Genomic DNA, 27,301 nt, shown 5'->3' with positions numbered 1-27,301 from the left:
CAAGGCACATGTGTGGACGGTGATGATGGAAGGATCTACTCTGTGCTGGAGAGGCTGTCCAGGGAGCAAGGCCTCCCTGATGGCACTAATTCCAGCCACTTGTGAGCCTCTGTGAAAAGAGTATTACAGGCATTTCAATGAAAATGGAGAATGTAAATGATTTAGACAGAAGTGTTTGGCATGAGGGTGAACCCTGGTGAACAAGGGGCAGGCTAAAAGGAGATTATGTGAAAGAGGTCATTCCAGGGTTGGTAAGCCATGGTTGGGTTTACATTTTTTTCTAAATGTGACAGGATGCTATGGAGGGATTTAATAAGGGGAATGCTGTGATCATATAGATGAGTTACAGGAAGTCAGTACACTGACTTCTATGTGGGCACAAGACGGTAGAGAAGCAAGTGCAGAATCAGTGGGACCAGTATAAAGGCAACTTAAGTCCTCCTAGAGAGACAGAAGAGTAACTTGCACAAGGTGGTAGCAGTGGAGGAGATGGAAGTGGTCAGATGAGGAATGCATTTTGAAATTAGTTATCAAAAGTAGAGGATGTATTGGGCAACAGAGAGGAACTAAGGAATTTGCGAGGGTTTTGATCTCAACAGCTAAAGATCATTTATTGAGATTGGAAAGACAGAAAAAGAACCAATGAGTTTCGTTTTGGACATATAAATTGGAGAAGCCTAATTACATTCAAGTGTAGAAATTCAGTAGGTTGTTGGAAATGGAAGCCTGAAGTTCAAGAGCTATGTTAGGACTAGAGAAAAACATTTGGGAGTCATCAGCATATTAAACTTAAGATTATGCCTGTTTAAGGAGAACAGAGGAAATTCTGATTTATTTCTTTCTATTTATACCTTCATATGAAACTTGCTCGCATCACAGGAGGTAACCTACACATGTTCCTGTTTTCAAAATCTAGGTAACCATAAGGACTATAGAAACTAAGAGGGAGAAATATAAATGAGCTTAGGAGATAGTTGTCTGTTTATAAGATTAATGTGAAAGGTGGGAGTAGCATCTTTCCTGATCTCTGTGCTAGTAACTCCCTACAGCTTATGAAGACAGAAGGAATGAGTCCACCTAGTTTGCTTTGCTTGTTTCTCTGGTTTGGTTTTGCTATCTAGTTACCAACTGGATAACTGGAAGCTCTACCAGACTTGTTGTTAGAGCAAATTTTTTCAAAACTGTTAATTACATGTGTTGGGGCCTTGCTCTCCCAGTAACCTTTTTCTATTCTCAATAATTGTATCTCACACTGTAATTTTAAGAATTCTACATTTCAGAGCAATTGTATTGCTGTATTCAGCATCTCATAACATTCTCTTTGTTTAGTCATCTTTCTTATGATCAAATGTTTTTACTGTGCTCACAAGATACCATATGTTACCATTGCTTAATTTTGTCTTGAAATATTAATTTCTAGCTCTTAGGGATAGACTGAATAAAACACGTGGATTTTGCTTTCTCTTTTGTCATAAGAATCACAAAAGATACTTACTGGTTATAAAATGACATAAATGACTGGTATCAACACCCTGATATCCTATTGAAAAATTAGATGATTATCATTAAAGGACAATCTTAGGGCACTCAACAGTACAAGGTTATATGAAAACCGTGCAGCATAATTAACATCCCTAAATGTTAGGATCCAACATTCTTAGGATATTTGAGAGCTAATGGGCCCTTAGAGCTTTGAGTTTAAGATTTTCCTTTAGAAACTATTATTCTCTGAGGACATGGGAACAGGATTACTTTATTTAGCTTAAGCTAACCCAAAATAGAACAGAGGAAATAATTCAATGAGTGAACATATATCTTTCATTGTTTCCCATTCATGCCAAAACTAATGTGTCTTGAAAAAACTAAATCACTTACAATGGGGAAAATATCTTTAAAATGATTATAATTATCTTCAGACAGGAATGTCTAGTACTCTCAATAATTACATTGGAATAAAAAAATGTTGATGATTGTATTATTTACTAGTTACACACAAGTAAACATGGTGTTTAATAGCTGTACAGGAAGGAAATTTACTGAAAGTATCTACTAATGTGTCCATTTATATCCCACCTCCCTGAAAAGTCCCCAAATCTACAGAGAATAGAGTGGAAAATTTTACTCCCAATTTAGACATTTCTCCAAACTCCAGAGGAAGCTGCTAGGCTAGCCTTGCATGCAGCTAAAACCAAGCTGGACGACTGCATGATGAAACACCCAGCCAGCAGTCCTAGCACCAGAGGGGAATATGAGCTACTGGGTAGAGTGAACTCCGCCTCATGTCAGGAACACTTTGGTGTGAGAAATTAAAGACACCTTCCCTGAACTGATGGTAGTCAAAATACTAATGCACTTAGACATTATTTTAGCAGTTCCAATTTTGAGGAAAAATTCTGGAAAAATGCCCAAATTTGAACAAGCATTCTTCCTTATTATTTCAACAGCTGCTACAAGTACAGCAAACAGCTGTTTGGGTTTCTTAAAGCTGATTCCAACACAAGGCAATGAAACCATACTTTACATTAAATCTCCCTCAAATTCAAGTTATTTGAATTCTCTTAAGATGAGGGTAGCGTGGGGGATGACAATTATCTGTCAACACTAGCAAAAATAATTAGAGACTATGGAAAAAATCCCTTCAAAGAAAATATGTGAGGAAAGGTAAAAGAAAAATTTTTGTCATTATTGTGAAAACTAAATTTCCAAACTAAGATTCTAGATTCCTAGTTAATGCTTCTTCAACCACCTATTTTACTCTTGGTGGAACCACATTTTAAACAGTATCTTACTGAACATTGCATCACTGAGTTGTGGAGATGAGACAAGATCCAGCTTGCGATGGAATGGATGGTCCCGAGAACAGAAAACCTCAATACTCAGGACACCCTGAACAGTACCTGAACAGTACCTTTCATGGTGGGCGGTGTATATACACTCTGCTTCCTCTGCTTAGGTGATGCATTCTGTGACTGTGGACAAGAGAAAAGAGTAAAAGCATGAGATGTAAATGATGGTGCCATCAGACCTGAGAGGGAACTAAACACTGTACTGTGTTTTAAAGAGCTTTCTGACATCCATACCAAGAAACACAGTTCTAGTTAATGAGATTGATTACACATGTTCAGTGATTTCACAGGCTTAAATGTGAAGCTGTAGGTTCTATTTTATAATAAAGTTCTTCATCCTTTTCAGTCATAAAATTACTCTTTTAAGATTAATTTATTTTAAACACATATACCAACATGCTATTAAAAAGGCATCTCAGCCCAGGCTGTGGCACATGCCTGTAATTCCAGCAGCTCTAGAGGATGAGGTAGGAGAATCACAAGTTCAAAGCCAGCCTCAGCAATTTAATGAGGCCCTAAGCAACTTAGTGAGAACCTGTCTCAAAATTTAAAAAATTTTTAAAAAGCAGAGGCTGGAGTAGTAGCTCAGTAGTAGAGTTTCTTGCCTAAAATGTGAGGCAGTGGGTCTATTCTCAGCACCACATGTATATAAATAAAAAATAAAGGTCCATCAACAACTAAAAAATCTTTAAAAAATAAAATAAAAAGGGCTGGGAATATGGCTCAGTGGTTGAGCATCCCTGGGTTCAATCCCTGTTGTCAAAAAACAAGAGAATCCAGGTAGCTAAATCCAACTGGATTGTAGTATATATACACACATACATATGTGTATATTTCACTTATTAGAACAGTAACATTTATATAATATATATTTCAATATCATTATGAAAAGTGATTTTGACCCTGAAATATCTTCTTATTTTTATCATTTCTAAATGCAAATTCTTTCTTCAAAAGCATTTTTTAAGTTAATAATTCTTTCCACTTGAGAGAAAAACATGAGTTTTGAGACAAAGTATACTCCATGGGATAATAATATGTGTTCATAGAATTAATGAGTGGTTCAGGAGGCATAATGAGGATCCTTGGTAAGTAATAGCAATTCATTACTCTCTTGAGGTGACACGTTCATCCTAAGGTCTCTATTTGAAATTATAATGTTGAGGTATTATTCTTTTGTTTGTTTAAAAGGTAAGCCCTTCGCTAACAAAACAGCTGTATAAGACCATTATCTAAACTCACTGGATCATGATTAAGTTATTAAAAACAGGATTTGCATTTAGAATAATCATTTCAGGATCAAAACCACCATTCCACAGTGATATAGAAATATATGTACAATAAATACAATATGATTTATTCTAATAAAAATATATGTAGTCTATAATCCAATCAGATTTTGCTACCAAACTTTGCTACTCCTTTTTAATAGCACATTGTTGATTTATATTATAATGTGATAAAGGTAGGGGTCTTAATCAATGACTTTCAGTGTCTGAATTATTCAAAGCAGTTATTTTTTTGCTTTGAAAATCATAGTTATAAGACACTTTTAGGTGAGTGCTTTTTCACTGCGTATTAGAAAACATGATATACAGAGTTAAAAAAATCATTAAAACTGTTTCATAAAGTTGAGTTTATGAGGCAACTTTCTTTGTGCAAATAAAAATGTAATTGCCCTCAAACTCATCAAGATGATGATATTTACCTAATGCAAAAGAAATCTATTAAAAAGTAAAAAATTCAATCAAACAGTTGCAACTGCCCATCAAGTGAGTAAATAGTACAAGTAAATTTCTCCAGAATTGTTTTTTGGAACTAGTCTATTATGCATGGGTGCAGGAAGGGTGACTACATTAACATTAAATGTGTGGCTGATTGGCATTTCTGGGGCACTTCTATTATTTCAGTCACATCAGGTTGATTTTGTGAAGCAATCACCTCTGGAATTTCTTTTATATCTTCTTCAATACACATATTCAAAGATCGAGTAGAAGATTAATTCTGCAGAAGTGCTTTTTTGTTGTTTAATAACATAGCAGTAAAAACTTATGTAATAAAAAATAAGGACTTTATATAAGTTCTTAGTTTTCCCAGTTACTCCCTCACTAAAAACTTTTGAAAATCCTGTGAGATACTATTTGGGATTTTGTCCTTTTTACATTTTCCTCTTTGGGTCTTGCTGTATGCCTACTCATGATCATGGGAATTGACTAAGTTCACAGATCATTCAGTTTGATATTTGCTCCACTTCTGGGCACAATTTTCCTGCTTCCTTCCTATTTTGTATATTCTATACTATCAACTAGCTTCCCTTCCTTTTTTTCTGTCTGAACTCCTACAAGTGTGTATGGAGGGACTAGAAGATTACAATGTTCAGGCTAGCTGAATGTGCTTCTTGCTGAACCCCTAGATTCTGTTCATCTAGGTTCAGAAGACTTCATTCCATCCAGACTCTGGCCCAGGGACTGAATTTGCTCCATGCACCAGAAGAACATCTCCTTCCTCTAGGATTCTGACATTGTCTGGCCCTACCCCTTTTTGCTCATAAATAATCACTCAATTAATTAAATTATTGATACTACATTCTATCACTAAAACCATCACTTTACTTTAGAAGTTTTTTTAAAATATTTTTTTAGTTGTAGTTGGACACAATATCTTTATTTTATTTATTTTTATGTGGTGCTGAGGCTTGAACCCAGGGCTTTGCACATGCTAGGCGAGTGCTCTACCGCTGAGCCACAACCCCAGCCCTATTTTTGAAGTTTTTGCAAAGCTTGTCATTCCATAGAAAATCAGAGAATTAAGGTAACTGAGAAGCAGAGATTTTAATGACCTCATTTTACTGTTCAGTCAGGAAAAGCAACCTAAATAGTTTTTACATCACAATTTACATTATATTTTATATCAAATAAAATCAAGCTAATTTTTTTTAAAATTTTAACACGTTTCCACAAAATCTGGGAAAACTTACTTCTCCTTGTGTGTTGTTGGTCACCCTTTTGTCATCTATTTCTGAAAGAGAAATAGGTATAACTTATTAGAAATGTAATATTCTTCCTTGTATAATACAATTAACATTTTTATCAACATACCAAAATACTTTAATAATTGTCTATGCTTATACATTGCAATGTGGCTTAGAGCTGCAAAGGATAGCAGGACAGGAGTGGTTTTCTTCTGAGATAAACTTCTCTCAATGGTTTTTTAAAAAGGCAACGAAGATGCATTTCTCTTGACGTTCATGTTGCCACCTTTCAGTAGTCCAGAAAGAGAATCAGGGAAATGACTGTCTGAAACAACCACTGGTATTACCAACCTCATAGTGTCAAGGCACAAGCAACCTCTTCTTGATTTTGCTCCTGCTATCACTGTGTATTGAGTGTAGCCTCTGTCAAGCTTCTTCAAGTTTTCCATCAACAAAAACAAACCTCCTTTCCCACTCAACCCAATCACTATGACTGCAAGGAAGACAGGACCTTTCCTTCTACTGCCCCTGGGGAGAACCAGTTACTTTCTCAAACATCTTCTATGACAGTGCCCAGACAAATTCTACTCAGGTGGTATAAATGGTTGTGAGAAAAAGGCATTAAAGGGAGAGGTGCTCCTATGCACCTCTTCTGCAAGGGGAGAAGGTTCTGGGCCAGGTTTCTTTGCTTCCTCCTCACTTACTCTACATGAATTCTGCTTCTTGGCTTCTTGACCCAGTTGCACTTTCCTGATCCTTACGGTAGCGTGAAAGCTGACTGTATGAGAAGTCCATCAATGAGTTTCACTTAAGAGACAATTATAAGAATATATATTCACAAGAAGATATATATTATGTAGGTGAAATTATTTCAAAACTACATGCACTGTATTTTTATTTTATAAAAGATAATAAATGTACATGAGGATAGGCATATGCATTCATAGATACCTATATGCTACCAATAGTTACCTCTGAGTGATAACACATTTCTTCTTTATCTATATTTGTACTATTTGTTTTTCTTTTTATAATGAGCATGCATTACCCTAATCTAATAAACAGTGTATATCTATGTACATATATGTGTATGGGTAGAGATATAGATACATCTATGTATGGGTTAGATAAGAGATAATTACAAAAAAAAAGCTCACAAATAAGACAATGTAAGAAAGTTTGGAGGTAGAATACTTTGTGAGAGCTTTTATCTAATCAGTGCATTAACCCATGAATATGGATTAGCTGGGCAGTAATTGTAGGCAGGTGGAGAGTGGCTACAAGAGGCAGGTCACTGACGACATGACTTTGGGGTTTATATTTTGTTACTGGTGAGCGGAGCTCTCTCTGCTTTCTGGTGGCCATATTGTGAGCTGCTTTTCTCCTCCGCGACCTTCTGCCATGATGCCCTGCCTCACCTCAGGCCCAGAGCAATGGAGTCAGCCACTTATGTACTGAGATTTCTGAAATCATGAGCCCCAGATAAATGTCTCCTCCTCTACATTTTTCTTTCCAGGTCTTTTGATCTCAGGGATGAAAAGCTGACTAAAACAGCCTACATGTAGTAAAAAAAAAAAATTATATAAATCCAACCAGGTATAAAGTTTGTATTCATGTAGTAAGACCCAAAAATATCCAAACAGCTAGAATGGAAATACTATGTATTCTAATCTGATATCTTGGTTACTAGATTTTGAAGTTTCAGAAATTTCTGATGAATTTTACCACCTTTATATAGGGAAGGGCAGACAGAAAGCTATTGATTTAGGACAAAAATCATAATTGTTTGATGAAACACTGCAAATAGCTGGCTCATTATTAGATAGTTACGCATATTGAACAGTTCTCTCAATGTGAGAACTTTTGTTACCACATTTAATTAAATATCAAATGTGATCCATGTAACAATGCATGCATTAGGACCAATTAGATTGTCAAATGCCATTGTGGTTTCTTAGTATTTGGTCTTCAAAATTCAAAGGACCTCTGACTGTTTTAGTGATAAAACAGGATCCAGTCATTCAGCTTTTCACTTTTTCTAGTTTCTAATTTGAGCACACATAGAATAGTGTCTTTCCAAAGAAATGAGAAGAACTTCATTGACTGCATAATTCAACAAAAAAAAGGTTGTTATTTTTATTTTGTTGACATACATCAACTAGTTATGTCATGAAAATAAGGACTGAGAAAACAATTCTATATTCTTATCATGATACTGAAGAGTAAAAACAAAATGACTTTCAAGTCAAAATGACTTAGATAAAAATACAACGAAAGCCCCCAAAAGATCATAATTTTCTTGAGATCTATTGTTTGAAGTGCATTTCTCCTTCCTTTACCAGATTGCTATTAAATTGAATGGCCAGTCTTTTTGCCTCCTGAGCACCTCACATAAACACACCCATACTACAAGCTCATAGGGCACACTTACTGGGATGACATGCAGACATAAACACAATGTTCTCTCTAATTTGTACCATGAACATTGTCACCAAAAACGAAGACCATAAGAGCACATGCAAGTTAGATTGGATAGAGAGAAGTGATGGGAGGGGAGGGGAGGGTAAGGGGGGATAGGAAGGGCAGCAGAATAGAATAGAAATTGCTGCAGTCCGGCTGCAGCAAAAGAACTGGGGGGTGACGAGCAACTTGTGTAGATTGATACAGCAGGAGTGGGAGCCGTTTATTGTAGGACAGGAGGGGTATATATACAATACACACAGCTTATCTTAATTAACATAAACTAGATACAGCAGTCAACCAATAAGAAATCTCCACACTTAATGTCTCGCTGGCGTTACTTCACAAACCACTCCCTCTGGCAAAATGCCAGGCGCCATCTTGACTTGTTTACAGACCCTAACAAGAAATTATGATTGCTGTTTCTATATAGGTGATGATATGACCAATGTGATTCTGCAATCTATACAATCAGAAAAATGAGAAATTATACCCCGATTGATTCAAAAGTATGAATTGCCAAGAGCACATGCAAGGTCTCACCAACTCTGCACTAGGACATCAAATGGTGTTTATAACGTCTCCAGGGCCTCAAATGATGACCCAATGTCTAGCTGAAAAAGTGTCCAGGAATATTGGATTCCATGTGAAATATAAGGATAGATCCCAGGGTTCAAATACGTTTAGCTTTTTCATGAAACAGAAAAATAATACTATTTTGGAGTAGGGTTGAACAAAATTAGTTTTTTAACTGATGAGAGATGTGTTAATTTATTACCCATAATTAAAAACTACAAATCTGAGTCTGTTGTACCTACTTCAGATTTGTCTTATTCATATTGTCCCCTCTTTCAAGAGGCATTTGATCTGAAAGAAGAAATTCCTTGCCTTGGGAGAAAAATGTCAGTCATCTAAGAATGAAGGAATATACCATTTTGAAGGAATATACCATCATTGAAGATGGAGATAGGGCTATGAATGGTTCTAAAATGTTTTGAATGATAATTAGCTAGAAATTCATAATGTATTTAAATTCATGAAAGGAACAGAACAAATTCAGGATCTATATGAAAACACACACAAACTGCATACACCAATCATCTGATGGTCTAGATACATCAATGAGATCTGATCAGACTTTTGAAATCTAGTTATAACAAAAAATTAAGTAACTACTATGTAAATGATGTTTAGGAGTAGGAAACAGGGAAGACAAAGACAATTTTTTTTTAAGTTTCTGAACTATAAAAGAGAGAGAACTGCAAACAAGAAAGTAGCAGAATGTAAAGAGATATAAAAATAAGGAACACCTAGAAAGCCAGGGTTGAGGTTGGTAGAAAAATTTGTATTTTGACCAAAGCACAGGAGAGCACATGTAATTTCTAACATGGTCTTCCACTCATCTGTCATGACCACACAAAATTACTTGATCTTCTTGAACTGCAGGGTATTCCTTCCATGTGAAACAGGGGAGGATGTACAAGAACTCTTTCTCTGTGTTCCTTATTTTCTCATAAGCTTGTTTCAAGGAACAAAAATGTGGGACAATGACAGGAACAATTTCCCACTCCTTAAGTTCAGACTGAATAGAGCTATGTCTGTCCAAAGAGTACAGTATGGAAAGGGGGAGAGGTGAACAAGGACCTTCATCATAGTAAGGAAACTTGGCAAGCATTAATCCCACCAGGGGACCAAGGTCAACATCACCAGTTATAAATCATGGTGATAGCACAAACCCTTGCTATGAAGTCATAAAGATGGCTCCTTACCTCAGACAAAGGAATATTATACAATATACCTGATCCATATTCCTCTAAACTGTCAAGGACAATAAAAACAAACCTAAGAAATTATCTTACTCCAGAGCTGCCTAAGGAGACACAATAAATGTGACAGTATAGTAGATGGAGTCTTAGATGGGTAACAGGTAAAGGACATTAGATAAGAACTAAGGGAATCTGAACCATGCACACACCTGTAACCCCAGCTACTCGTGAGGCTGAGGCAGAAGGATTGAAAATTCAAGGTCAGCCTGGGGCCACTTAGTGAGTCCCTCGCTCAAAGTAAAAAAATTCAAAGGGCTAGTGATGTAACTCCATGGTAAAGTGTCCCTGGGCTCAATACCCATTGCTATACAAAATAAATAAACAAATCAATAAATAAGAACAAGTGGGAATCTGAATAAATGATAGATTTCAATTAATAATGATATATCAATATTAAGTCTTTATTCATAACAATATAACACTTTCGTGACTAATGTAAGACGTTGATAATAGGAAAACTGTGTAAGAGGATGATATATGGGACTCAGTATGCCCATTACATTTTTCTGTAGATCTTAAATTGTTCACATAATTAAATCTATTAATAAAAACTTGAGCAAGAAGAAAAATGCAAAATCCCTAAATGCAAATAAAAATTACCCCAAGAATATACTTGGTTTCTGTCATTGCTATCAGAATTCTGTGTATCATTTTAGGAATGCCAGGGAGTTAGAAACTAAGTAATGTAACTAAAAATAAGATCACAAGAACAATATCGTTTTTAAAATGTCATATTGGCCCAGTGAAAGAGATAAAGGAAAACGTAGGAATAAATTTATAAGAAAGATTTTAAAGTTCAGTGTGAAGTTGTTGAAAGCTGATTTAAGCAAATTGTGAATGGAAAAATGATTTCTGAATAAGTCCAATGATAATAATGATATTTTATTTACTGATTAAAAGTAGAGAGAGGTGGGACAGACAGTGAAAGAAAATCCTATGTCATGTATTTAATTATACATACCCACCACCTTACATTTGTTCCTCTTATCCAGAATGCTGATTTCCTCATACTCAGTACTGTTGTCCCCCAGGGTTCTGTTCAGATGGCAACTCCTCTTGGAAATCTTTCCAGATTCCTGGCTCCCCCATTTCTAACTGGAATTCATCCTGCCCCCAGTTTCCCACCCAACACCCACTGTACTCTCTATGCCTGGCCCATAGAACTCATCATCACATACTCTGTACTATGGCCATTAGTGTGTTATCTTCCCAGATGACCTGTGAAGCCTCTGTTTTGATTCTCTTCCATAGCTCTTAGTATATTATCACAGTTGGCACACTATTACAGCTTGTCAAATAGATGTCTCTAACTACCCATTTTTCACAAAACAAGACTGTCTGTTTGCTATTTTAAAATCCAGTAGGAGGACAACTATTGGTTCACAGGATGTGGTAGATATTTCTAGTGAATTAATAGTTGATTTATGAATTTGTTAAAGCAGAAGCCATGACTTCTATTTTTAAAAATTGTCTCACTAGACCCAAGGCAATTCTACAGACACTCAAATTCTCATAAATATTGCCTTACTGACTGAAAAAGGAATTTTTAGAGGAAAAGCAAGGATGTTACTTTGGTCTTCTGATTTCTTGAGATGGGGGTTGGGGGGGGGGAAGTATCTGGCTCTAGAACAAAATATATAAAAGAAATTAAAAATAAGTGGTCAAGTCAAATTTAATATATTCTTTTATAAAAGTCAGTCTCAGACAATTACTAAAATCCTGGAAATGAATGATTTATTCAGGATATTGACTGCAGGAGAGCACAGATCCATATATAGAATTCTTTGGTAAGGAGAGAGCAAATTTCTTAGAATAAACTCAAAAAATGCAGACTTCTGATGAATTTAGATAATGGAGGATCACTTGAGCCTTTATTTTTAGCAGTTATTTTGGAAATGTGAAGGAAAAAGTCAGTTTGGAGGAAATTGGAGAACTTCCAATAAAAATAGTGTTGTAAATTGATGCTGTGAAGATTCCTCTCTTCAAACGCAAGAGTAATGACAGGGTAAATATAAAAAGAAATGACTAAAATGATAACTCCACAGTCCAAAGTAATCAAACATCTCTAAGGACTATAAACACAAGAAGAGCAAAATGCAGTAATCAGGTAAGGAATCACAGGCCCATGAGACTTTAGATCCAGAAGCAGGCAAAAGCATCCAAAAGTTCTATCCCCCCCATTTGTAAGGAGACTGACTTCATGTGAAGGACAGGACAAAAACAAGGTCTCTGTCACTTGCATTGGGAAAAAGCACTGATCTGTGTCCCCAGGGAGACAGGAGATAACCAAAGTGTTAGGGCAAACCATCATGCACTTCAAGACTGCTTAAGTTTTCTTCCGCTATCATCATGGAACAGGACCTCATTCCATCAAAAGAGGTGAAAGACCTCTGTAATGAAAACTACAGAACTCTAAAGAAAGAAATTGAAGAAGACCTTAGAAGATGGAAAGATCTCCCATGTTCTTGGAGAGGCAGAATTAATTTTGTCAAAATGTCCATACTACCAAAAACAGCTATACAGATTTAGTGCAAGTTCTATTAAGGTTCTGATGACGTTCTTCATAGAAATAGAAAAAGCAGTCACAAAATTCATTTGGAAAAATAAGAGACCCAGAATAGCCAAAACAATGCTTAGTGACAAAACTGAAGCAGGAAGCATCACAATCCAACCTTATATCATACGACAGAGCCTATAGTAACAAAAATAGCGTGATATTGGCACCAAAGCAGACATGAAGACCAATGGTACAGAATAAAAGACACAGAGACAATCCCACCAGCAATGTATGAGTGTATCTTTTCCCCCCATCCTTGCCAACATTTATTGTTTCTTGTATTCTTGATAATTGCTATTCTGACTAGAGTGAAATGAAATTTCTGTGTAGTTTTAATTTGCATTTCTCTGTTAGTGATGTTGAATAATTTTTAATATATTTGATCATTCATATTTCTTTTTCTATGAAGTGCCTGTTCAATTCCTTTGCCCATTTATTGATTGGGTTTTTTTGGTGTTAAATTTTTTGAGTTCTTTGTATGTCTTGGAGATTAATGGACAACAGTACTGAGTATGAAGAAAGCAGCATTCTGGATATGAGGAACAAATGTAAGGTGGTGGGTATGTATAATTAAATAGATGACAGTAGGATTTTCTTTCACAGTTTGTTCTACCTCTCTCCACTTTTAATCAGTAAATAAAATATCATCATTCATTTGCCAGTATCCCCTATCCCCCCAAAAAATGGGCAAAGGAACTGAACAGATACTTCACAGCAGAACAGATACAATCAGTCAACAAATATACGAAAAAATGTTCGTCATCTTTAGTGGTTTCAGAAATGCAAATTAAAACTACACTGAGATTCCATCTCACTCCAGTCAGAATGGCAATTTGCAAGAATACAATTGATTCTTGTTTTTACTTCTTGCGATTTCAGAGTCTTGTTGAGGAAATCAGTTCTTAAGCCAACATGGTGGAGATTTGGGCCTACTTTATCTTCTAGTAGACACAGGGTCTCTGGTTTAATGCCTAGTTCCTTAATTCATTTTGAAATGAGTTTTGTGCAGGGTTAAAGATGGGCATCTAATTTCATTTTTTTTACATAAGAATTTCAGTTTTCCCAGCACCATTTGTTGAAGAGGTTATCTATTCTTCAATGTATGTTTTTGGTGCCTTTATCTAGTATGAGATGACTGTATTTCCATGAGTTTATCTTTTAGATGTACTCCTGGGTACAACCACTCTGGAAAGCAGTATGGAGATTCCTCAGAAAACTTGGAATGAAACCGCATTTGACCCAGGTATCCCACCGCTAGCTGGAGAAGCTAGAAATCTGGAAATGCTAAAAGGACTTAAAATCAGCATATTATAGTGACACAGCCACATCAATGTTTATAGCAGCTCAATTCACAAAACTCAAGCTATGGAACCAACCTAGGTGCCCTTCAATAGAAGAATGGATGAAGAAAACATGGTACATATACACAATGGAATATTACTCAATTATAAAGAAGAATGAAATTATGGCATTTGGCAGTAAATGGATGGAACTGGAGACTACCATAATGCTAAGTAAAATAAGCCAATGCCACAAAAACAAAATCTGAATGTTCTCTCAGGTATGCAGATGCTGACTCACAATAGGCAAGTGCAGGGGGAATGAGGAGTGGAGGTTCACTGGATTGGAGTGGGAGCAGAATTGGAAAGACAGTAGAATGAATTGGACATAACTTTCCTGTGTTTATACTCCACATCATGTACAACCACAAAAATAAGAAATTATCTCCATGTATATGTGATGTCAAAATACATTCTTCTGTCATGTATAACTAAAGAGAACAAATAAAATTTCTTTTAAAAAGTCCTCATTCCAGGTTAAAAGGTGTAGTATCAAACAAAGACTCCAGGACATTAACAAGAAAGGGTAAGCATAAAAGTAAAAAAAAAAGAAAGAATCCACCCAAGATGAAAATTAAAATTAAATTAAAGTTTCAAAGCACAAGAAGAAAAATTTAGGAATATTGCCTAAAAAGCAATTGAAATACTGATTTTCTGTAGACGAAATGAAAACTTCAGAGCAATTTGAAAGTTTCTTTAACATAAGCATATTTGGGACCCACAAATAACTATAGAAGTAAGTAAAGTAAGTATATTGAAACAGAAAATGTACAAGTAAAAGGAGACTAAAGTAAAACAAGAGCAGATAGATACAAAAGAAAACAATTAGAAATACAAAATTCAGTCATGGAAATAAAAGACTCAATAAAGTTGAAAAACTTTATGGTGGACTAAGCATAGCCAAAAATCTTGGGAAATAGATAAATATAGAGAAAGACTATAAAGGGCAAAGAGAAGAAGAGAGGGGAGAAGGGTCTTTGGGACCTGAGCAGTGAGTGCCCTGGGATGTTGGTTTGTTTGTTTTGACTCCTCTATGCTGGACTGAATGCTGGAGAAGCTAGAAATCTGGAAATGCTAAAAAGAACAAACAGAAGTAGTTGAAGCTCAGAAGTTAAGCCTATTGTCTCTAACCAAAGGACCAGAAAAGGGACAACACAGCAAGAAAACCCAGTTTTAGACAATGACATCTATTTCAGATATGGAACTGGGGTGCAAACATGGGGCCTCACTGCTGATGCTGTCAGCAAGGAGAGAGTAGGAAACCTAAATTTCCATGTTCACACAGCTGTGAGGAGGCACCCCTTTTCCCTTGACTCTACTTGGGAATTACCACAGACCAATTGGGAACTCCAGAAGTAATGAGGCCCATTGTCATGATACCAACAGATGCCAAGTGGATCCTGGGCTGACACCCTCACCCAGTGATAATGAGATAATGCCGTTTTCCCAAGGTCTATTTATTAGAAGCATCCAAACGGCACTTTCACAATCATCCAGTGGTAATGATGAACTTCATTAAGAACAAAGTCAGTTTCATGAGTTGCTTTTCCAAGCACTTCATAAATTAGTAATTTCTCATTTGAAATCATGAGTCCAGAAGGAAGTTGCACAATATTTTCAAAACTGTAGGACTCTATGCCCAGTGAATTTTTACTTGAGGAATCATAGAGAAATAAAGATATCCTCAGGCAAAAGAAAACAGATTTTTCACTAGCAGACCTCCCATAAAGAATGGCAAATGAAAGTTCTGTAGCCAGAGAGAAAAAAAAAATTGAAAAACATTTCTATCTCTGCAACTTTCTATGCATCTTTAATTATTTTTAAACCAAAGGTCAAAACAAACAGAGGGAAAAAAACTAGATTGGGCATAATTTAATAGGAAAGTAACAAATTAATAATACTATGAGAAATTTACCCACATCCAAAAAGATGAAGACATAAGACATGTGAAGCAAAAGTAGGGAAAAACAAAGCATTGATGGAAAGTCCAAAAAATATATAAAAGTGCGATATAATGAATATATAGAGAATGAGGGAGTAGAAGGAAAGTTAGAATATTTTCCAAAATTAGAAAGCTACATAGATCATCTAATTAAAACGAGGTAACAAAGAAGTTGATAAAGACAAGTCCACATCTAGACCATAAACTTTCAGGACATCTCCGTTAAAGAAAAACACAAGGGTTAAGAGAGAGAGAGAGAGAGAGAGAGAGAGAGAGAGAGAGAGAGAGAGAGAGAGAGAGAGAGAGATAATCACCATGGGAAAATATCTCACATTTTATTCTAAGTATGAAGTCAAATTTCTGAGAAAAATTCCAGAAGACAAAGACACTGCACTTACCACAAGTGGTTTTCTAAATTTTATTCATCAAAGGACAAAATATGAACATTTTTAAGGATTTGAAAATATCGAGTTCTACTTTATTTCCTTGATGAATACAATGAACAAATGTGTATACATTCCAGAGTATTTAAAAATAGAAGTTGGGGCTGGGGATATGGTTCAAGCAGTAGCGCGCTTGCCTGGCATGCGTGCTGCCCGGGTTCAATCCTCAGCACCACATACAAACAAAGATGTGGTGTCTGCCGAAAAACTAAAAAATAAATAAAATTCTCTCTCTCTCTCTCTCTCTCTCTCTCTCTCTCTCTCTCTCTCTCTTTAAAAAAATAATAAAAGTAAGACCACTTGTACAAAGTGAAATGAAAGAATTTTTCTTACCTTTCATAAACATCCTAGTTGAACATGTATTTCATCATAAAATAGATTATACACCCCAAAATGGAGTGAAAGATTGAGGAAACTCCAGATATTGTTTCCAAAGTTCTAATTTTTATCCCAGTCTAAAAATGAAATTGTTAGTTTCTTTCATTAGTATTTTTCTTGAGTGGCTTAGGTTATTCACACATATTAAAGATTTTTGTTAAATACAGTGATTTGTTTTATAACAAGGCTGTTTTTCATGGTTTCAAAATACCTTCTATTTCCTCCATACTCTGAATTTTGGAGGAGTTTTGAAAATGAGATACATATTACTATATAAACGCTATTTAGAATTCAGACTTGGCCTTTTCCCAGTCCATTCATTTGAGAACTACTCTTATTAGCCAAAAGGAATTCAGTATATTATAGTCATTTGTTAACATATCACGGTTATTTTATTTTAGTGAACATAATAGAAGATGTTAATAAAAACTGTGTATTCTGTGATTTCAGTTAATTTCATCCAAGAAAATGAAACAGAAATACTAATCCTAAAATGCAGTGGATGGTTTCTTTCCTTGAATTTACAAAAGGGCAGTTTGAAGTAGCAGAGGGACAGGCAGATGCTATGATCTCATGCATGTCATCTTGGTGAGTGTCCACCAAGGTAGTGTGGCCAGCCATGACCAGATCGGTAGAACTCACTGAAAGAGGACAGAATTGAGCCATCACTGTGTGTGAGGACAAGAAATCACATGACTTTTCCACTTGTCAAGGAGCTTGTTCCATTGGCACTATCTAAACTGAATTCAGCTGAGAGAGCTGAGTGTGTCTGCTCTCACAGGAAGAAAGAAATTGATATTTCCAGTATTCCTTTCTTTCCATGGCAGAGACTGTAGATTTGTTTTCATTAATACTTCTCTCTCTGACCATTTATTTTCATTTTATCCTTTAAAATTAACCCTGGGAAAGAGATTTGATGAATTTCCTAAATTACCCAGAGCTATAAGTGGGAAGAAAAGCTAAATTTTTTATTTATATTGCAAACATTTTTATTAGCTGCAGTGTCATTTCATACTTTTTAAGTCCTACAAAGTTTATCATTTAAAATCATCAATCTAAGTAAATACTGTGCTCAGTGAAAGAGGCCAGGTACAAAAGACCACATGTTACATGATTCCCTTTGTACAAAATATGTTCACTGTTTTTTGTCATATCTGCAAAACCTTTGTGATATTTTTCACATGGCATTCTTATATACATTACTTTTTAGAGATATAAAATTCTAGTATAGTTTTGTCCTAAAAAAAAAAAATCACCAATCTACAATTGATGTTTCACAATTTTCTCAAAAATATAAGAAAGATATTTGGTATTCTTGATTGTACTATCACAATTTTTATAGATTTTATAAAATATTAAACATCAATCCCCACTGACTATAAAACATCTCATATATACCTTTATAATAAAAAACCATTGGTTTAAATGTCTTTGTGGGATGAGAATGCATTATTTTGCTATTAAAATGCATTCTTATCGGCTAGAAAAATTCATGGTTAAAAAAATATCATGAAGTGTTTTCTAAGTCAGTGAAATTCATCTAGCACAACCATAAAAATTCCATGGGCTTTCACACCAAAGTTTGAGTTGAAAAATGAGACCATGTAAGTTTACTAAGTATGGTGATAATTTCTTGATTTTTTGTTTTGTTTTGTTTTTGTATGTGTGTGTTTATCAATGGAAATACTGCAGCGAATGTAGTGGCAATTTTTTGTGTTTAAGAAAAGTCATGACTGAACCTTGTGAATATTATCATTTCCTCCTGGATAACTTTGCACGGAAAAAGCCTTTATTTAACTACAATCTTCAAGCTAAATAATAAGTATTACCAGAGACGGATTCTTTTCCTTTTTATCCCCCTTAATCTACTACTAACAAGTGAATAAACAATATGATTTTAGACTAAACACTAGTCAGCATTTAAATTTGTCTTCCTTCAGGAGGCACTATCAGTACATTTTACACAGAGAATACTAATGAGTGCAGAATAAAATCCTTAATTATGCAGATATCCTTTCCCCATTTCTCTCTCTCTCTCTCTCTCTCTCTAATACTGTTGATCAAGCGCTAAAAAGAAATGCTACCCCTTTCCCCCCTCAACTTCCTCAGTGATATCCAAAGGGTTCAGGTGAGACCATGTTATTTTTACATCCATCTTTTGTGTTTTGCTGGATTATGAAAAGCTTAGCTGCTTTGGTTTGGGTTCTGTTTGACAACAGTGTGTATTCCCTTCTTTATAAGAAGTGTCTTTGAAACTTTAGGAGATAATGCTTTTGACTCCCTCTTTTTAAAGTCAGCCAAGAAAAAATATTTATCTGCTGTAATACAATCTGGTTGAAATTGTAGTCTAGTGTGTTCTCACTCATCAGGAAATTTAAGCAAACTACACAAAACTGATAAATTTGGAAAGAAATCTTGTATTTAAAAAAAATTTTTTTGAAGCTTCTCAGTGGTGCAGGTGCTTTACTTGCCACTGTATTGATAAAGTTTAAGGATTGGTTTAACTATGACAAGTGAACAGATATGACTGAGATAAGATTAGCATTTAACCTAGCAAACATCTGGAAGAATCAAATAATTAAGCAGGACTGTGGGGTCACTGCATGACTTACTACTAAAGTGTGATCAGAGAACCAGGTGAGGGCAGCATCTGAGCCAACACAGGAGCAGACTACATGCATAGATAAGCAGAGGCTTGCAGGCTGTGGAGTGAGCTATACAGGCAGTAATTTTGTATCCAAAAGACCAAATTTAAAAAGTCAGCAGATGGGATGGGGTTTGGAGGGATAATTCAGTCCTGAAGACCAGAATTGGGGCAGATCAATTTTCATGGAATCAATTTACTAAGATTGAGGGACACAATTGCTCAGATCCTGGGCAGAGAATAGTTGTTAAAGACTGATTCACAGAACCAGGAAAACAAACAGGAAAAACAGAACAACAAATAAGAACTTGCCTTAGGATTAAATTTTGAGATTCTGTTTAGAGTAGCGTGGTTGGTGACATCATTTATCAGAGCTAGAAAAGCAAAATTGTCAAAGGCATTAAGACTTGCAGAAGCAAAGAAAACTGCAGAGATCAGAGACATTCCAGAGTGAAAGGTTCACAATTCAAATTTGGCCTCAGGCAGAGGCAATAACAGGAGAATAGAGAACCCAGAAGAGATTGTGGCAGTTGTTGATACTAGAGTGATAAAATTAAGGAGTGTCAAATATACAATTTGTCCCTACCTTAAGATTTTTTGAGAAGTGAATAAATATTATAAAAATCTCTTAAAATAATAAGTTCCAAAAAATTCAAAGATCTACAGACCATTAATTGAAAGGTCTGGAACAGGTACAAAATTTAGGTCAAGTGAGTCATATTAAAACTGAAATCTGGACTCCTCTGACTTGATTAACTGATCATTTCCTTACTATATCTGCTAAGCACCGGAAAGGATAAACCTTTAAACACTTTTACAAAATGTAAACATTTAGAGGCCTTTAAAAATTTCTTAAATATAAATGTCCAATTGTCAACAAAAAATTTTAGGCACAAAAAGACAATACTGATAACTAAAGAAAATGGAGGCAGACCCATAGGAAATTCAGATATTAACATTAGTAGTCAAAGGATATATTAATAATATGCTATATTAGTAAAAATAGAGAGAAACATAGAACATAGACTAAAAGATACATAATTTAAACAAGGAAATAGAAACTATGAAGAAAAACAACTTCATGAACTTCAACAGACAAGATCTAAACTTAATGCAATGACTTGTTTTAAGGGCATAGCAGAGGATGTAATTCAGTTAGTGCATGAAAAACAAAGGTAAGTAGAATTATTCAACCTGAAGTACAAAGAACAGAAAAAATAAAACTGAGAATAGAGACATTTGAGACACAGTCACAAGGTATGAAATAAGGATAAATTAGAGTCCTAAACATAGAGGAAGGAAAGAATAGAAAAATAATAGCTAAGAAGTAAACCAAACAAGAAACCATCAGATGACTGATACAAGAAGCCTGATAAACCCCAAACAGGATGAGGGAGAAAAGGACAGGAGAAAAGAAAATTTGCACAAAATTTGCACAAAAATTTGTTTTATTATAACAAACTCTAGAAGGCCAAAGACAAAAGAGAAAACCTTTAAAAAAGTTAAAATAAAACAACAGTGATCCTTTCTACAATGGTACCAATAAAATCATCCAAACCAAAAGACAATGGGATAACATTTAAAGGCCTGAACCCAGAAGTCTATATTCAAATTAACTTTCCAATATAAAGGTGAAGGATCAAATCATCAAATCATGCTCCTCGTCTAGTTTGTCATTTAAAATATTATAGTCAATCTTTTCTCTTCATCAACGTAAATCTTTACTTGACCCACAAGGGTGGCATGTCATAACCAGCTAGGTAATGCTTTTCTTATGAATTAGGGGAAAGTCTACATCTGGCGAGTGGAATAGAGGAGTAGAAGCTAACCTTCCATGGTAGGTGGACAGTAAGGCATTTTATAATTACTCTGTAACTCTAATTTCCCTTCAAGTCTGATTAGGGCAATTTTTGAAATATTTCTGATAAGAAAATGTGACTGTAACTTTTTCCACACAGCACTGTTAAGAATGCTCAGGATATCTTTTAGTTTTATATTCCAACCCTCTATCTACCTTGTCAGCAAAACAGGATACTATCTTAAATCTTTTGTGTATTTCCACCAGCTTTTCTTTTTAATCTTTTCTAGCATGATTTATGGGGAAAACTTAATTCTGTTCTAATAGAAAAGTAGGAACAGAGAAAAACAATTTATAGTCATCTTTTGGAGATGCCCTGAAAGTTTAATCACGAGGACATTGGTGCTATCTTTGACAGTCTCAAAAGGAATTTACCATCAGATCTGTGAAAACTGCAATGAAATATAAAGTATCCCATTTCAGTGGATTCTCTACATTCATATCAAACATACTTGAAGGTAGAGCCTTTTTCCAGAAATCTTTGAATCATATCTATCTTCTGAGATCATCCACAGTTAAACAATACAAGGAAGAGACAGTCTAAGATGAAAATTCCACAGAGGGCTTTAAATCTACTAAATCTAAGAGTAATCGCTGACCTAGGATCCCTCAGAACTGAATTGGAATAAATCATATACAAATGAAAGAAATTACTGTGCATAGCTCAGTCCTTCCTTTTGCATTTAGATTTGGTATTTCCTTGTGGTTTTAGCATTCTAGCATAGATTGTCTGTTTAACATGCCAAAGAAATTTATCATGTATATCTTAAAGGTGGTAGATGACTAGAATACCCAACTTTTCTTCACAGCAGGGCTAAATGTAATAGCGCTGTGCAAAACCTCCTAAAGCAGCTATAGTGAAGCCTCTCTTCCTAATGCACCACTCTCCCACTTTCCAACAGGAGGGCTGGACCTGAGCCATTCTGCTGAGAGCCTGCTGGGCTCTGCTGGAGGCCAGTCTGGTTGGGACTTCAACTTAAGTCATCAGGCAGTGGTTTCAGCTGTGTTTTTCTCTGAGCTCTTAGATATAGTCAAAACTGAATCCCAAATTGAAACCATCAGAGCAACGAATTTTATATGCCCTGGGAAGGGGGACATGGGAAAAGAAGAAAACAGTAAAAATAACTTCACCCTGTTGTGCCAAGATTCACACAGCTGTATTTTCTTTCAATATTATTTATAGCTTTCCATTTTTAATTGATGAAAGTAGAAACATAATCATATCATTTAATATATTTTTATCTCTCAGAGCCTCCTCCCACAATGGCTTATTTTAGGGGAAGACCCTGAAAGCTGGGTGCAAGGAAGGAATAATGAATGAAATGATAAAGAAAACCAAGATGGATATGTTGGTTTACTAAGGAAGCACCACCATGGAGTTATAGCCCTAGCCCTCCAAACTACTTTTCTGCTCATATTTCATAATTTCTGCTGCCACTTCCAAGCACAGTAAAAGAGCAGAAAAAGCAGATCCTTTGAAACCTCAAGTCTGTTTTTCATTAGCATTCTCAATTTTTATGAACTTAGTTTCTCTTATAAAATATATCTTACCCTACCACATAGCCATTTTAGATGAAGGCCAAAAAGCTGTTGCATCATCTTACTGGTTTCAATTTTCAATCACTGGGAAATGTTTTCTGCCTACTTTGAGTTGGAATTTGCCACATTTTCTCCAGGAAAATAAGTTGATTTGCTTAGTAAATGGGTTTTCTCTTCTTGGGGATGACATCAGTTCAAACAGCCTGCATATTACAGTAATTCAGGTTTGTTTGTTTTTTTTAATCTGTGTCCTTCTCAGAGAACTACCTAGAGAACTGATTATAAAACATAGTTTTTACATTAGTTTTATGGATAAATTTTAAAATATTTATCAGGCAATGTTGGAAAATGAAAAGTAATTATTTAATAAGCCCTTAACACCTTTGCAATAGTGCATTTTATGTCATTTTGATCTATAGTTTCCTTTAAACAGGAGAGATTTTGATGATTTAGTTTTAGTCATTTTATAATGTTAAAATTTTGTTTTTATATTACCTTAAATATCACAAAATTCTTTTTTTTATTTTTTAGAAAATACCACTATTATTTATTTTTTTAAAGAGAGAGAGAGAGAGAGAGAGAGAGAGAGAGAGAGAGAATTTTAACATTTATTTTTTAGTTTTTGGCAGACACAACATCTCTGTTTGTATGTGGTGCTGAGGATCGAACCTGGGCCGCACGCATGCCAGGCGAGCGCGCTACCGCTTGAGCCACATCCCCAGCCCATCACAAAATTCTTAGCAGAGTTCCCAAATGAAGTCCTATGACTAGTTTCCTTGTAAGTAAACGGAAGGGACATGAGTCTGGGATTGTGGCTGAGTGGCAGAGCACTTGCCTTGCACATGTGAGGCACTGGGTTTTATCCTCAGCACCACATAAAAATAAAGTAAAGGTATAAAAAAAGGAAGGGAGATGATTGAGGTGAGCATGCAGAAATTATTCAAAGGTTAACAATTTGGATGATAACAATAGGAAATCGCTTTAGAGATGAAGCTGAGAGGCACTAGATCTAGAAGAGCATTAGCTAATTACCAATATCTGGAATATTTAGTTCTCTTTCCCTTTATAGAAGCACTATACTTCCTTCTTCACACTGGTTGCTAATACTGTTGGTGACTTATTAAAGCTGCCTTGTGACTTGCATCAGTCAGCCAGAACATATGTAATAGGTTTTCATTTCTAGAGAAGATAATGATATACAAAAGTTCACTCCAAAAATATTTTTATATATCCAAAATTAATTACATGTAGTGAACACCCAACTTAGAATTATGATGTATATGTTTATTATTTGAATTGCTATTTAATGTTTTGATGACTAATATGGGGGTCAAAATTCATACATTAAAAACTGTGAGGCCAAGATAATTTTAAAATTAGGTTGCACAGGGTGGTTATTAGGGGCAGAGTGGAGGAAATGGGAAGAGATAGGTAAAGAGTACAAAGTTGCAGTTATGTGGAATGAATAAATCTGAAGAATTAATGTGCTACATGAGGAATAGGGTTAATAATATTGTACTGTATACTGGTCATTTGCCAAGAGACTAGATTTTTGCTACCCTTATTGCTATGGTTTGGATGTGAGGTATACCACAAAATCTCACAGGGGAGACAAGGTTCAGAGGAGAAATGATTGGGTTGGGCGAGTCTTAACCCAGTCAGTAAATTAATTCTCACATTGGAATTAACTGAGTGGTAACTGAAGCAGTAGGGTGTGGCTGGAGGGGGTGGGGAATTGGGGCGTGGCTTTCGGGTATATACTTTGTATCTAGAAAGTGGAGACCTGTCTCTACTCCCTGATAATCATGTAGCAGCTTCCCTCTGCCACACTCTTCCGCCATGATGTTCAGCCTGACCAGAAGCCCTAAGGAATGGAGCTGGCCATCTATGGACTGAGACCTCTGAAACTGTGAACCTCAAATAAGCTTTTCCTCCTTTACAGTTGTTCTGGCCATGTCCTTTAGTCAGAGCAGGGAAAAAGAGACTACAACACTATAAACAAGAAAGGAAGGAAAGAAGGAAGGAAGGAGGGAGCAAGGTAGGTAGGTGGAAGAATGAAAAATGATGAAAGAGAAAAAAGAAAGGAAGAGTGAATGAAAAGAGGGAATGAAATTACATGAGAGAGTACACTAATTAGCTTGACTGTAGTAATTGTTTTGCTATGTTTATGTATATAAAGATAAGGATATCAAAACATCATGCCACATACCCTCAATATATATAATAAAATGTAAAATGGGGTTCATTGTATTCTTATGAAGTCTTATAAATTTTGGAGCTTCTCTACCTTGATCAAACTGTCAAAGAATCGCTTAAATCATATTATTATTTCTTAATTGTGCTATTTGATATCTCCCATTGATAAACATTTTTTATCCAGATGTCTTTGCATTTTGGCCTATGTTAACAGGACCACTGTGAATTTCAAAAAAAAAAAAAAAAAGATTTTTTTTTACCTGAGTATTACAAGTAAACGATAGTAAACTCACATGAAACACAATGACACTATCCTTTTAACTAGAATTCTCTATAACAAGCCACAAATGCCCATTTTTTGGTTATAGATGGAAGATATATTCCTAAAAATTATATAATATCACTCTACACAATAAATACATTCAGGTACCCATAAACAAGGTGGTAATATTTAATAGATTTATCAACTGAAAGCATGTTATCATAGATGGCAGATGTTTCCATTACTAACCAGAAGAAAGATCATTGGACCTGTACTGTATGCTCAAAATTCTATGTCACTTTGCATGATCTTTTTTAGACTTGGACAAAACAGAAAGAGTTAGTTTTTGTCATCTGGTTATCTGTAATAAATATTCATTTGACATTATAAGTAACATGCCTCAAAAAACTGATACTCTATTCATTGAATTTTTAAAAAAAAACATTTTTAGTAGATGGACACAATATCTTTATTTTGTTGATATAGTTTTTTTTTTTTTTTTAATGTGATATTGGGGATTGAAACCAGTGCCTCAAGCATGCTAGGCAATCACTGTACCACTGAACCACAACCCCAGGCCTATTCATTGACTTTTTAAGATTAAAAGTTTAAATATCTGTGCAATTGGGTTTAGATTCTAACTTTTGGTATTTTTATCTATCCTAAAAATCTTAACCATTAATCAGGTTCTCAATTTTCTTGTCTCCAATGTAATTTTCTTGAAGATTGTACTGTGTGTTCTAAAAAATAATGATTATGTGTAGCAGTTACATGGAAGAACTATTAGAGGACAAAGTGTTGTAATATCAGTTCAATATCTGTGGCACTCAATTCAAATAGAAATGAGAGAATTTTATATATATATATATATAAATAACTATATATATATATATAAAATATTATATATAAAGCAAAATATTACATTATATATAATGTGACATTACATGTAATATGATACATAAAATATATTTATTATGATACATAATGTTGTATGTGTATGTGTAGAGACAGAGAAGGAAAATAGCCTTTTATCTGTATAAGTCTTAAAACTAAAACATGTTTCCTTATGAATGGTGATCCCTATAAATGCCATTTTTAAGTTAATACCTGTGGTAGTCTTAATTTTGTATGTAAGGGTGTTATGTATTGAAATTTTGCCCACTATTTTAACAATAGTTTATTGCACACATACTACATGCTGGGCACTATGAACTGGAGTCCAATTCTCCTAGAAGTTTAAACTGTATTAATACAGCTAAAACTGTATTAAAAGAGACGGACAGCTAAGAAAGCAAGTACCTACAGTGTGACTGTCGGGGTGTAACAGAGGAAGCACAGAATGTGGAAGAAGCATCCATGTCAAGGACATCTAACATCCTTGGCAGGGACAGACAGATTTCTTGGGGAAGAGAAATCTATGAAATTGCTGCGGAGGCAACTAGAAAAGATGTGTGAAGTGAGGAGGTTGATGGACAAGAAAGTTACGTGGGATAAGACAGGGAAGAAAATAGATTTTAATCAGAAGAAATAGCTTGTGGGAATGTCTCTGGAGTGTGAGAAATTTGACAATATTTTAGCAATTGGAATAAACTCAAATATTTGGACTATAGAATGCCAAGGGGGTGAATTTAGAAAGAAAAAATTAAAGACTTTTTAAAAACTGGGTAATTTAGGGCTTTGAAACTATATTCAGAAATGTGGGCTTTATTCTAAAGTGATGGGAAACCACTGAAGGGTTTTAAGCAGTAAGAAGCATGATCAGATTTCTCTCAGAAGGACCATCCTGGCAGTGATGAGGAGGATGGATTGGAAAAACCCATCATAGACGTAGATGGGTCCATTAGGAAAGGATTGCATTTATATGACGGATGATGATGGTTTGAACCAAGTTAGAGAGATGTGTAAGAAGAAAGAAAGGACTGGACCTGGACACTGGCTAGATATGGGCAGGGGTGGGGGAACCTGTGACCAAAGACACAGATCATATCTAGTGTTTGGTTCAGATTTTGAGTACTCATGGAATTGTTGATTTTGAGCTA

General features: G+C 35.2%; 1 protein-coding gene across 1 annotated transcript in view; it reads right to left on the bottom strand.

Moving 5' to 3' along the window:
* The window catches only part of Ppp1r1c (protein phosphatase 1 regulatory inhibitor subunit 1C), a 131,228-nt gene that overhangs the window by 61,092 nt on the left and 42,835 nt on the right, over nt 1-27,301 (bottom strand). Inside the window, exons 3-4 of the mRNA XM_046447451.2 lie at nt 5,824-5,864; nt 2,909-2,969 (exon numbers count right to left, since the gene is read on the bottom strand). Coding sequence (XP_046303407.1) covers nt 2,909-2,969; nt 5,824-5,864 — 102 coding nt within the window. The remainder of the gene's footprint in view (nt 1-2,908; nt 2,970-5,823; nt 5,865-27,301) is intronic.

The sequence above is a fragment of the Marmota monax genome, unplaced genomic scaffold (genome assembly GCF_021218885.2).
Source record: "Marmota monax isolate L192 unplaced genomic scaffold, Marmota_monax_Labrador192_F-V1.1 WCK01_AAM20220418_F8-fsc00007, whole genome shotgun sequence".
In the NCBI taxonomy this organism is placed as follows: domain Eukaryota; kingdom Metazoa; phylum Chordata; class Mammalia; order Rodentia; family Sciuridae; genus Marmota; species Marmota monax.
This window is presented reverse-complemented; position numbering and strand designations above follow the sequence as displayed.